The 13,970-nt window shown below is 49.7% G+C and overlaps 1 protein-coding gene across 1 annotated transcript; it reads left to right on the top strand.

Annotated features, from left to right (window-relative positions):
- The first annotated feature begins 5,707 nt into the window (after positions 1-5,707).
- Positions 5,708-12,236, top strand: LOC145392679 (uncharacterized). The gene is made up of 3 exons (XM_080266990.1): positions 5,708-8,196; positions 10,362-10,442; positions 12,125-12,236. Exons 1-3 carry the CDS (start codon positions 5,708-5,710, stop codon positions 12,234-12,236), a joined length of 2,682 nt encoding a protein of 893 aa, XP_080123116.1.
- The last annotated feature ends 1,734 nt before the right edge of the window (positions 12,237-13,970 follow it).

The following is a 13,970-nucleotide window of genomic DNA, read 5'->3' as shown; positions in this document are numbered from 1 at the left end:
CAGGCATTCCACAGCACACCCATCCATACCTGCAGCTTTCCCTGTTTTCATCTCCTTTACTGCCCTCTCCACTTCCTCCTTCGTGATCAAAGAATCATTCAAATCTCCCAACACATTTATTCATTGCACCCTTCCATCCGCCACAATCTCAGCCACTCTTTCCTCCTCTACATTCAACAATCTTTCGAAATACTCTACCCATCTCTTCCTTACTGCATCCATCTCAATTAACATCCTTCCATCCTCTGCTTTTACTCGCTCTTCCTTCCCAGACTCTCCCTTTCGCACCCTTTTAACCTCCTTCCAGAACATTTTCTTATTCTGTTGAAAATTCTCAGTCAGCCACCTACCCCACCTCTCATCTGCTGCCACTTTAGTATCATGCACAGCCCTTCTCGCCCTATTCCTCTTTTTCCTTATATCTCTCATATGACACCTCATCCTTCCTCTGCAGCCACACTTCGTATGCACGTCTCTTCTCAGCCACAGCCATACTTACTTCCTCGCACCACCATTCACTTCCTTTTCTTACACCACCAGCCACACGTCTCACATCACACACCTCTTCTGCATGCCCCACCACAGCACTCTTATATAAACTGCCATTCCTCCTCCACACCGCCATTTTCCTAATCTTTCACTGCGTTCCACTCATCTTTCAATTTCTCCTGATATTCTATCATTTTCTCTCTTTTATCCAACTCACTCACTTTCAAAATCTCCCTGCCACACCTAACCCTCCAAGCTCTTACCCATCTCTTACCTACTCTTAACTTTCCCTCCACCAGGTAGTGGTCAGACATACCTCCACCCTCCCCTCTCAGAACTCTCACATCCAACAATCTTCCTATTACATTCCTTGACACAACCACATCGTCCATCAATGCTTTATCCACAATCATTCCACCCTCCTGTCTCACCCATGTATACTTATAAATATCTTTCCTCTCGAACAGCGTATTTCCAATCACTATCTCTCACTCAACACACATCCCTATCATTCGTTCCCCATTCTCATTTCTTCCAGGCACACCATGCATACCAACTACACCTTCAGCTGCTACATTTCCCACTCTAGCATTCAGATCTCCCATCATTACTACATTCACATTCGCTCCAAAACTCTGCAGACACTCATCAACATTATTCCAGAAAGACTCCCTCTCTTCTTCATCCCTTTCACTACCAGGCCCATATGCACTCACAAACACCCACAACTCACATTCAAATTTCGCTTTCACCCACATCTGTCACGATGACACCTCCTTCCATTCAATCACACACTGCTGTACTTCCGGACTCACCAACAAGGCCACACCTTCTCTTGCCCTTCCTCGATCAACACCTGCCAATCTTCCATTCACACTTCCAAACATAGACTCCCCCATCCCTTTCATCTTCACACAATAGAAGCCAAAACTGAACCTTGTGGCACTCCACTAGTCATATTCTTCCACTAAGAATAAGTGTCTCTTATAACTGTTCTCATCTGCCTTCCCACTAAATTATTTTCCATTCATTTTAGCAATTTCCCCATTCATTCCAATAATTTTTAATTTCCACAGTAATCTTTTGTGCAGCATCCTATCAAATGCCTTCTTCAAATCCAGGTAGACACAATCTACCAAGCCTTCTCTTTCTTGTATGATATCCACTACTCTTCTGCAAAAACTCAGCAGGTTTGTGACACAATAATGATTTTCCTCGAATTCAAACGGTTTTGCTGTTATTACCTCATTTTCTTCTAGGAACTTAATCCACCTTTTTCTGATAATTTTCTCACTGTTTACAAACAGTGCTGGTGAGGGATATTCGTCTACAATTTAGTGGGTCTTTTCTATCACCTTTATAAATTTACACTGTTTGTCAGTTTCCAGTGCAATGGCAACTGTGTTCAGTGAACGTTTTAATAACAACATAAATTGGTTGTACCTGTTGATCTGTACATTCTTTTAACATCCATCCAGTAATGCCATCTGGCCCAACTGCCATTCTCATATTTAATTTCATCATCTCTCCTTGCTTAGCAGAGCTACATTATGGTCCATTGGTTCTAGCTCGGAGGATTCAACCCTCATCAATGTTAACACTTCATTTCTGTCAACTACTATCTCAGCAAGCCGAGCCCCACGTACTGCCGGCGACTGGAGCTCTCCAATCCAGTGCTTGCTAGAGGCGACATTGCAATGGAAGCTAAATGCTTCTCTGCTACCGGGTTTGCTAGAGGCTACCCTTGTTCGTTTGTTAGAAGCGACATACCCCCTGGACTTGCTAGATGCAGCCCAGCAATGCAGGAGCACTGACGTCCCTCTTCGGCCTCTGGACTTGCTAGATGTGGTCCAGCTATGCAGGAGTACCAGCCTCCCCCTGAGGCCGCTGAACTTGCTAGACATGGTTCGGTCTCTGGACTTGCTAGACGTGGTCCAGCTACGCAGGAGTCCCGATGCCCCTCACCGACCACTGACCTTGCCAGTGGCAGTTCAGTCCCGGAGGAGCCACGACATGCCCCGGGCTAGGATCAACTGCCATCAGATACTACTGCCCTCAGAGTGGATCCCCCTCCCGTACTCCCTCCTTCATCTCTCCTCAGTTCCTTTCCCTGTACACCTGGAAAGGAGACCCCAGGGATAACATTAGATGACTTAGCTGTCCCAGCTTTCCCGGTGTCAAATGCACGGAGTGACTTTATGCTGGAAGTTACCGTTCCTTTCTCTACTACTCGTAAGCCTAAATTAACCTAACCTACCCTTAACCTAACCTTATCCTAGATCAACCTAATCTTAATTCACGACATGACTAATTTCACAATCTGCCTGTAACATACATATATATCTTTATATATATCCATATATCGACCTACAGTATAGTTATCTACAGGTCGATAACACATCCAACTACCTTCCTGATAGGAGACTCGCCACCAGAGGGCCTGTGTAAACAAATCTGTGTTCTGCTCTCCTATTATCTCTGGCGTTTTACGTGGATTTCTGCTACCACTGCCTTACAGCTGTTGCAGGGAGCTACACGAAGGTTCGTCTTTGCACTCGTTTTATTTGAGTTTACCTCGTGTTGGACTTAGCCTGTAATAATTAAGGGAAATTTGACTCACCTGGCCCAGCCCCTCTGGTCAGTTTTCCCGATTTCTGCGCATGCGCAGTAGCCCTGTTATGTCGTCATGGCAACGTCTCGACTCTCTTGACGTCTCTACCCCACCGTGCCCACTTCCTGCTTCTGTAGGAGAGCGTTATGGAGCCTTCAGGCCCTGTCTCTATTGCAGATATTGAGGCTGACCTGGCGCTCAGTGATGATGATATTTCAGATATTGCTGACCAACACTGGCCACAGTTACCAACTCCTGAGCTCCGTGATGCGCCTGTCACGGGAGCTGAGGGTTCGTCAGTGTTACCAACACCTGCCTCACAACACCCTGGCACCACTAAGCGCCCCATGGTTTATACCTCAGACAGCAACAGTGAACCTTCATCCCCGGCTGCTAAGTCCACCCGACGGAGGGAGTCTAGTGGTGCCCTGCAACGTGCACATGATAATGAAGGCTACGTTTCCCACCCTGTGCAGCCCGTAGTTCCCCGACTTGAGGCTATGTCATTAAGCGCCCCTCCTTCTCCAGCGTTTGCTCCTAGGGCTGACTACATTAAGCTGCTGTTCAAGGACAACACATCTGTGGACACCAAGCTTCGCTGGTTATCTGAGGTCAACCGCCACTTTCATCTCGATCGAGACCTGGCTGAGGTTAAAATGGCAGCGATTTCCTCCCGCTTTGTTTATATCTCCCGCCGTCGCTCAGACATTGTTGACAGTGTAATGCGTGGAGATTTTCTGTCTCTTTCCCTCGAAATTCAAGACTCACCAGAACGGCCTCGCAAATTTCCTACATTTCTCCTTACCCGTTACCCTGTCTGCACTGATCCAACACTGGCCAAGGAGCTGCCTGGCATCCACACTGCCCGTCGCTTCTACCAGAACGGCACACCTATTAACCGCCTTGTGATCACCTGGAGCCTCCCTCAGCCACCGCCACCGAGTATTGCCTTCAGCTTCCTCCCTTGCCTGCCTTCCTGTGAGTTTCGCAGGATGAGGGATGAGCAGCCGTGGTGTTATAGATGCTGGAACTTTGGTCACATTTCTCGGTACTGTTCAGCACCTGAGCGTTGTGCATTTTGCTCCGAGTCACATGACTCACGGTCTTGCCCTCACCGCACTTCCCCACCGCCTGCTCCTGCCTCTCCCTCAGCCTTGATGCAGCCACCGCCCTCCACTCCCGACACCTCGCTCTGGAAATGTCCCCGATGTCACCAACCTGGGGTTAATGTTTGGCATCCTGGCTGCCCACGCCGCCGGGCTACCACCATATCGCCCGCCACACAGGTGGCTGCTCACGCATCGAACTTGCCGCCACCACCACCTCCACCCCAAAGTGCCATCCCTGATGTTTCAACTTCCACCTCAAGCTCACATCAAGTAAATGAACTCCAGGACGCTGTCGCCGCTCTCAGGACTCGTGTTGCTTCACTCACAGCGCGCTTCGATACAATCGATGAGCACCTAGGTAGTTTGGTAAGCAAACAGGTTGCCTTTGAAGCTACCTTAAATTCCTTGGCTGAAACTCAAAAAGTTGTCATTAATTCCCTTACCAGTCTTACAGAGCAGCTCCAGACCATTGCCTCTCGCCTTGAGACCCTGACTGCCCTCCCTACACAGTCCCCACAACATGGTGCATCACGTGTTGATGCCCGCATCATCACTGCCTCCTCGTCCGGCCGTCGTCATCCTAAAGGTCCTGTTCAATAATCTAGCTAAGCTGCATGTTGTCTCTTGGAATGCCTGTGGTATAACAAATAGGGCCAAACTGACTGCACTCAAGGGTTATGTATTTAGTCACCACCCGGACATCGTTCTCATCCAGGAGGTATTTGTTGGTAATGCTTTGCCCGGGGTGGATGCCCCATCCCTCAGTGGCTACGTGTCTTATGTCCATCAGGTAAGACATGGCCTCATAACCTACATTCACTCTTCCATTCAGCATCGCCTCCTTCCATTTTCTGTGAATGAGAATACCACCTTTCAGCTCTTTGACATTACTGTTGGTGCTGGCACCATACGGCTTTGCAACGTATACGCTGCACCGAACAGGATAGATCCCGCCACTCTTCCAGCTCCCACCATTTGTGGAATGGTTTACATGGGGGATTTCAATGCCCGTCATCCTGCTTTGGGAGATCCTTCTGGCACTGTGAATTGTAATGGGAATCGACTTTTAAAGTACATTCTCCGAAATCAGCTTACACGCTGGGATACTGCTGGTGCTACACATGCTTGAGGTGGTACTCTGGATCATGTACTTACGTGTGGACTTGTACCCTCCCAAGTAAAGTGTGCATCTGTTCCGACACTCTTCTCAGATCACATTGGTCTCAGCATTCATTATTCCCTTCCCTCTGCTCCCTCGCCAGTACACACCCGCACTCGCATTGCAATCCCTCCCAAGTACCGTCCCACATACATCTCATACATGACTAACTTTCTTCCCACATTTAACTTCCACTGTCCTGAACAGTTATACTCCTCACTTGTCAAAGCCACACATGCCTTCTATACCCGTTATGTCAGCAAGCCACACATCAGGCATCGTGTTGGTGCCCATAGCTTTACACTGGATAGTAGAATCGTTCAAGCAGAGAGACAGGCAATGGAGGCTGGCCGTGCCTTTATGAGGCAACCAAATCCTGAGACTCTTCACCAGTATCAACTATCAAGAGATGATCTTGTTGCTCTCCAGCTCTGTGTTCAATCTGATTCCTGGCACAGATTCACTGATGGTATTAATCATCAAACAAGCGTGAGTACCATGTGGCACCTCATCAATAAGGTTGTAAGAAAGAAGCCTCCAAGTGTCCTCCACCACAACCCTGTTCAGTACGCACAGGACCTCATCAATGAGTGGTCAGCACAGTCACGAACCGCCACCCTTCCAGTTCATATACGAGATGCTCTCTCCACCCAGGAAAACTATCGTGCACTTCGTCTCGCTGCCGCCTTACTGAGTGTTGATGATGATGATGATGTAGCCATATCTGAGAGCGAGCTGCACCGTGCCCTCGCTAGGGGCAGAAATTCATCTCCTGGTGATGATGGCATCACCCATGCAGTCCTTTGTGTACTCGTAACAGTGCCTGGCAACCCTCTCCTCCGTCTCTGCAACCTCGGTTTTAGTCTGGGTTACGTGCCACAAGCCTGGACCCAAAGTACGATTGTGCCCATCCCCAAGCCTGGCACCGACAAATTCCGGCCCATCTCCCTCACTTCCTGTTTCTGTAAGGTGTTTGAACGCATTCTTCTCTCACGCCTCATGTTCCGGCTGCGTGACAAACTTTCGTCCAGACTTTTCGGCTTCCTGCCCCAACGAGGAACACACCACTGCCTCATGGAGCTCTACACTCGTCTCTCCTCAGATAGTGTTGTGGCCTTCATTGACTTGAAGAGTGCGTTCGACGTAGCCAATAGAGACATCATTCTTGATCAGCTTGTTGACTTTGGCATAAAAGGAAACCTTCTTAAATGGATACGTGGCTACCTACGAAACAGAACTTCTCGAGTTTTGTTTAAAGGAGCATTGAGCACTGCCCAAGACTTTGAACTTGGTACTCCACAAGGTGGTGTCCTTAGTCCCTTTTTATTCAATATTCTCATTCATCGCCTTCTGTCCTTACTGCCAGCTGTCGGTGACACCACTATCACTTGCTACGCAGATGATATATGTATTCACTCACGTTCTCCGGACCATTTGCAACGCTTTCTTCACTCCTTTCATGTTTCAGCTTCCTCGTGTGGCCTCATCATCTCCTCGGATAAGAGTAGAATCTTCTCCTCCCGTCCTGCATGGAATCTGCCAGAATTCACTATGGGGAATGATGTCATACCTCTCTGCACGCAGTATCTCTATTTGGGAGCACCAGTGCGGATTACACCTTCCATCCCAGCACGACAGCGGGTGCATCCCGTTGTTCAAGATCTGTTGGTCCGACTGCAGCGGCGCCTGACTCCTTTAAAGTGGCTGACCAATTATTCTATTGGAGTATCTATCCCAGTCGCCAGGACCATATACATTGCATTCCTCCGCTCGGTGGTAGATTATCTTTCCCCAGCATTATGTCAGCTCTCCAGAACAGCTTTAAGACCTCTTGAAATCTTCCAGAATCAAGCAATGAGACTCATCCTGGGCTGCCCTGACTCCACCAGAATTGTCAATATGCAGCACGAGCTCAATCTCCCACCACTCGTTGATAGAATATATTCCAATGTCACCTATTTTAGCATTAAATGTCTGTACTCTCCTCATCTTTCTCCCCATTACTCTCATACTATTAGGACTTCTCTGGATCCAGCAGCGCCTCGACCTCTGCTACGCCAAGGTGGACGCAATCTGGTCAGTACCATAAGTTCCAATATTCAGAGTCTTAATGTTGACATCGTAGAAGAGGACGTGGACAATGGCCTTGCACCCTGGAGGATTCCTGTGCCAGCAGTCTCCTACACCCCAGCCTCTAAGACTGATCTGCCTCAGCTTCAACAACAACGTGCACTGGAAACCATCGCCAGCCTATCATCATCCCTCAGTTTGGCCCACCATCTCTATACTGACGGCTCCCTGCAGAGAGATGGCAGGGCAGGATGTGCTGTTTTCTCCCCCAGCTTAGAGCCCCCGCAAGAGGGCTGGTCGGGTCGCCGCCTCCCAAATTCATCAAGTTCTACATATTGTGAACTACGTGGACTTCTGGATGCTGTCACTTTGCTTACACAGACCAGGAATAACGGCTTGATCATTTGTGACTCACAGCCAGCTCTCTGGGCCCTCACGTCTCACAAGCCAGCATATCAACGTCTAGTCACACAAATCCTTTGGCTACTAGCCATGGCTGATGCCAGCTCACTAATGGTGCACTTTTTATGGATTCCCTCTCACATCCATCTCCTGGCCAATGACACTGCTGACCGACTTACGAAGGCTGCTTGCGATCTACATCTGCCAGATGCTGCTACTTCCACTGCATCCCTTCTGTGCTGCAAGAAGATGGTACAGCAGGCTGCCCGCTCCCCCACCCGCCATCGTAGCAATGCTGAGAGGGCCACGAGTGTATCAATACAGCATTATGATCACTTTCTCACTCATCCACACAGGTATCGTCGCAGTGGTCTTATGGTTCGCCGCTGTAATGTGGTATGTGCACGTCTCCGACTGGGCTGGCGACCAGTTTGGCAGGTGGCAGGGCAGGAAGACGCACCTCACTTCACCTCCTGTAGGCTGTGTGACGCACCCAATGCCAACACCCTGGACCATTATTGCCTGCACTGTCCACATGTTGTTAACTTATTACCACAAAGACTCACATTGATTGACACTTGTAAACTGCTGTTAACAGATAATGACTTGCTAGATGTTATTCTTATGTGTCATCCTCACTTTGGTGGATTTTGATTTCATGATGACTACAGTACATAGCGTGTCCTACGTGGCACGAGTCCCATGTACTATCATTGTTAACTAATTGTACTTTATGTCTGCCACCTTCGGGTGTAATAAATTAATCAAAACCTTCCTGATACATGTATTTCATACAATGTTGTTGATAAATGGCACAATATTTGAAATAACACGCAGATACTTTCAAAACAGAAGATAAACGGACACTCGGCGCATGCGCATTGAGCGGAACGGTAACTTGCAGCATAAGTCACTCCGTGCATACGACACCCGGGTCTCTTCTAGCTTCCCCGGATGCCCATTCTGGGAACAAAGCACACTTACGTCGGTCCTCCCCAAGGTCCGTGAAGAGAACCAGACCTTGGGTTCCTCCCCTTCAGAGCCAGTCATAGTCTCTCCCTACGGGCATTACCACCATCTTACTTTACATACCACCACAACACCCACATGTACAGTGAGGTTGGATGAGGAGGAAATGGAAAATGTGAGTATGTTTAAGTACTTGGGTAGTGTGATGAGTAAGGATGGAAGTTTAGAGGGTGAAGTGCTTGAAAGGGTACAACAAGGAAGAAAGGTTGCTGGTTCCTTGAAAGCAGTGATAAGAAACAGGGAAGTGAGCATGGAAGTAAAAAAGTTGCTATATGACAGTATTGTGATACCAACTCTAACGCATGGAAGTGAAGCTTGGACCTTGTTGGAGGAACAGAAGTGAAGTGGAAATGAGTTATTTGAAAGGAGCATGTGGAATCACATGGAGAGACACTGACAAATGAGGAAGTGAAGGAATGTTGTGGTGTGGATGTGGTCCCCTCGCCCTGAAGGGAGAAACCGATCCCCCCTCGGTGACCACCCCGGAGCTCAGTCTACATCAACCACCCATCCATTGTGTTCGACTTCAGGTTATCTCAGGTTGGACTTGCTACAAAAGCTGGGAGCTACAATTCACTGCCAGCAATGACGCCTCCGTTTCAGGGCCCACAACCCCACTGCTGGCCTGCACACCGTCGTGCAAAGGTCACACACACACACACAAAAAAAAAAAAAAAAAAAAAATCACCATTCACCTCCACCACCAAGCCTGGATGCCACTGGGAACCCTAGCCCAACACTCACTTCTGTTCTCCCAGCAGGTGGAGCAACCCTTTGCAACCAGCTGCGTCATCTCCCTGGCGATAGTTTCCCTCCACCTCAATGCCATCAGGATCACCAGCGTTTCAAATGAACCTTTCATGCTTCCGAAGGGCTTGATCATGAGAATTAGAAACGTTAGAAAGGTTACAAGAGGATGGAAAAAAAGGCTAAATATAAGAGGGAAGCGGAGGAACGTTTGGGTAAATATGCATTTCAGCAGATGGGGGATGTGGAAAGTGTGTGCAAGATATTCACAGAAGAAATTTGTGCAGCATGTGAAGTGGTGTGTGGGGTAAAAAGACGAAAGGGGATGCAGGGAACAGCATGGTGGAATGAAGAGGTGAGAGAGGCTGTGGCACAAAAGAAGATAGCATATAGTGAGTGGATGAGAAACAGGGGCGTGGAAGAAGTTGAAAAATGGAAGAGAGAGTTATATGTACAGAGGAAGAGAGATGCGAAAAGATTAGTTAGAGAGAGTAAGAAGAGAGTGGATGAGGAATTTGGAAGGAATTTGAGTGTAAAGTGGAGGGAATGGAAGAAAATGTTCATAGGGTGCCAAAGAAGCTAGCTGGGGAGAGAAAGATAAAAATGGCAGCTAGATTACTAGTGGAGAAGGAAGAATAAGTGAGCAGATGGAGAGAACAGTGTAAGTGAAATACAGCATAGTGTCCCTTGGAATGTCCAACCACCTCCACCAGGAATTCAGCATAGTGCCCCCGTGAACTCCCAGACATCCCCACAAGGACCCTATGGAGGTGCAGCAGCAGCGCACTGAGACTCGGTGTGACAACAGCCCAAGTCAGCCCGGGCCGTACGCCTCTATGACTCGGAGCCCACCCGCCGTCACCATAACAGGAATCCTGCACTACCTTCCGGGCAAGCCTCCACCAACCAGCTTTGGGGTGGAGCTGTCTGTCCAACTCCTGCCAGCACCCTTAAGGAGACGGCCGGTAGCCGCTCCTGCCTTCGCCAAGAAGGTGTCTTCTTTCCTGAGACGGTCAGTAGCCACTCGTCCCTTGCTAAGGAATCGCCCAGTAGCCGACCTGAGGGTAACCAGGAAAAGGCCGGTAGCCTCTCCCGCCTTCATCAGAAGGTGTCCTTCCAGAGACAGCCGGTAGCCACTTCAAACCCCCTCCTGATGGAGTCGGCCTGTAGCCACTCCTGCCTTCATCAGATGGCGGTAGCCGCTCCGAAGGTGTTTCCCCTGAGTTGGCCTGTAGCTGCTCCACACCCCTCCTGCAGGAGTCGGCCTGTAGCCGCTCTTGCCTTCGTCAGACGGCCGGTACCCACTCCGAAGGTGTTGCCCCTGAGTCGGCCTGTAGCCGCTCTCCACCTCTCCTGAAGGAGTCAGCCTGTAGCCACTCCCGCCTTCATCAGACGGCTGGTAGCCGCTCCAAAGGTGTTCCCCTGTGTCGGCCTGTAGCCGCTCTCCACCCCTCCTGAAGGAGTCGGCCTGTAGCCGCTCCCGCCTTCGTCAGACAGCCGGTAGCTGCTCTGAAGGTGTTTCCCCTGAGTTGGCCTGTAGTTGCTCCACACCCCTCCTGCAGGAGTCGGCCTGTAGCCGCTCTTGCCTTCGTCAGACGGCCGGTACCCACTCTGAAGGTGTTGCCCCTGAGTCGGCCTGTAGCCGCTCTCCACCTCTCCTGAAGGAGTCAGCCTGTAGCCACTCCCGCCTTCATCAGACGGCTGGTAGCCGCTCCAAAGGTGTTGCCCCTGTGTCGGCCTGTAGCCGCTCTCCACCCCTCCTGAAGGAGTCGGCCTGTAGCTGCTCCCGCCTTCGTCAGACAGCCGGTAGCTGCTCTGAAGGTGTTTCCCCTGAGTCGCCCTGTAGCCGCTCCACACCCCTCCTGCAGGAGTTGGCCTGTAGCCACTCCCGCCTTCGTCAGATGCCCGGTAGCCGCTCCTGAGGTGTTGCCCCTGAGTTGGCCTGCAGCTGCTCTCCACGCCTCCTGAAGGAGTCAGCCTGTAGCCGCTCCCGCCTTCGTCAGACGGCCGGTAGCCACTCCAGAGGTGTTTCCCCTGAGTCGGCCTGTAGCCGCTCCACACCCCTCCTGCAGGAGTCAGCCTGTAGCTGCTCCTGCCTTCATCAGATGGCCGGTAGCCGCTCCGAAGTTGTTGCCCCTGAGTCAGCCTGCAGCCACTCTCCACCCTTCCTGAAAGAGACAGCCTGTAGCTGCTCCCGCCTTCGTCAGAAGGCCGGTGGCCGCTCCGAAGGTGTCCCTGGGTTTGCTGGCAGTTACTCACCCTCTCAGGCCACGGCCAGTAGCTGGGCCTTGGTGCCTTGCAGTCGTGCCCCTGAGAAGCCATGGCCAGTAGCCAAGCCCCACGGCCAGAAGTGACAGAGAGCCACCCCGCCGCCCCAGCGTGAGACGAGTTTCCCGACCCCTGACGCAGAGGGTGTAGAGGAGTACTGGAGAGGCCCTATAGCTTCCCCAGGCCTCTGCTCCCTACAACTGGCCCTGGAGGAGACCCACCTGATGGACCCTGACGCAGACTGGTGCTGCAGTCCCTCCCTGTCAGCGCCGCTCAGTTCTGGGGGCCACAGCCCTCGGGAACCCCAGGCCCTCCCCAGAACGCCCAGGTGGGAGCTCCCTACGCCTCGTAGGTGAAGGACCTCCACCTCCGTCAGGAGCATGGACAAGAGATTCAGGCAGTTGTTCGGCCCTAGTCCTGAGGGCCACACACCTGTCCTCAGCCTGGAGAGTACGGGCCCCTTCACCACATGCAGCCCCGGACGAGAGAAGACACCCCTGCGCATGATCCCGTGCCCTGTAGGTACGGCCTTTCCTGGCGGTGCTCCAGCCCCGGCATAAGTAATGCTGGGTTGTCTCTCCGCCGCACCCGCCACCCAGTGACCCACATGACAGTGACGATATTGTTGTGAAACAGTGACGAGGCGGAACAGTGAATTAATAGTAATAGACCCAAGTGTTTTTAAGCAGAATTGGAATAATAATGGTCTAATAGGGACGAGGCGGAACAGTGATTTGTTAATCACGAACCTAAGTGCTAGTGAGAAAGACCGACACAGTGTAACCATCATAAAGCAATAAGAGAAATACCTAAGCCGTGGACTTTGTAATAATAATTAACCAAAAGTCCCTTGCCACTAGAAAATAACAATGTGAACACGCTACCAGTAAACTCCGCCTCATACTACCATAATTACAATTAGACCCCAGTGCCTTACACCCTCCCCTAGTGAGCATCATCTCTAACCTCTCCACGCGCTTAGAAACCTTGGACTGTACTAATCCTGCAGACTCCGCCTTGAGTGTTATTTCACTGTCTGCTCTGATAGTATCCTGCGAGATACTAATTACGTTATCTAGATATATGTGCTTATAATCGACCAGAATAATTATTGTGTTTGTAATAGCTGCTGTTTCCCTTGTCTAACTGAGTAATACACGTGTAAGGTTATTGCCTATAGTTTTTGTGTCCTGTCTCTCTCTTATTTGTTCTAAGCCCCGGTCTCGAAAGAGAACCCCGTTACACGTTAGGTGTCTAAGGAATGGGAAGCCGAACCTAAAACACCTAGCATTACATTGATGGACAGTGGTGGTTCTTGACTCGGGCATACGAGAGAGGTAGTCAGGAAATACCGGAAAAATGGCAATGAAACCACACATGCAACTGCCCAAATTCGACCCTGAACAGTATGATATATACACATATCTGGCGATCATCAAACCTTTACTAGATATTGGTTATGAAAATGATCAACAAAAAATCGCAGTCACGCTCCCACTGCTGGGCAAAGCGGCGGCTAATATAGCACCGAAAGTCGTTCCAGAGCTCACCTGGCAGAATTTCACAAACTTCGTGATACAGGCCATCACCCCATCACTAGGGAAAGTGGTGGCACTATCCTAACTGGATAGTTTGATGTTTGACGGGAATCTAGATGATACCCTAATTCAGGCAAGACGCCTGGTCACTGCTGCCTACTGTCACGGGGTTTTTAAAATATCACAAAGTTTTTAAAATAAATGCTTATTATCATTTAAATTGATAATAATATTCAATAATATTAAAGAGCAGGGACAATGATTGTCTTGCTAAATCAAGCAACGATTCTCTAAGAACGAGAATTTATAAACTTTCTCGACAGTACACAGCAGAGACTAATCACTCAATTGCTGTTCATTAGTACTGTAGCCTCTGGAGAAAGTTACTTCACCCCTGACAATAACTAATACTAATAATAATATCAGGTTCTTGCTGATGCTTAACTCCTAGGTGGCACAACAGATTTTAAGTTAATACAACAAGACTGGTCTAAGTACCAGTTATGAATAGCAAAACGTTTATGCAAGCTAGGAGCTATATGGGAATA

The sequence above is a fragment of the Coenobita brevimanus genome, chromosome 23, assembly GCF_032717465.1.
Source record: "Coenobita brevimanus isolate Jiangsu-jjx chromosome 23, ASM3271746v2, whole genome shotgun sequence".
NCBI classification, from domain to species: domain Eukaryota; kingdom Metazoa; phylum Arthropoda; class Malacostraca; order Decapoda; family Coenobitidae; genus Coenobita; species Coenobita brevimanus.
This window is presented reverse-complemented; position numbering and strand designations above follow the sequence as displayed.

What these genes read in the sequence shown, in the direction of transcription:
- LOC145392679 (XM_080266990.1), top strand. Translation starts at nt 5,708, where the DNA reads ATGGAGGCTGGCCGTGCCTTTATGAGGCAACCAAATCCTGAGACTCTT. An exon ending in TTTCTCACTCATCCACACAG is followed by an intron (nt 8,197 to 10,361) that starts GTATCGTCGCAG and finishes GTGAACTCCCAG; the next exon opens with ACATCCCCACAAGGACCCTA. An exon ending in AGCCCAAGTCAGCCCGGGCC is followed by an intron (nt 10,443 to 12,124) that starts GTACGCCTCTAT and finishes ACCCTGACGCAG; the next exon opens with ACTGGTGCTGCAGTCCCTCC.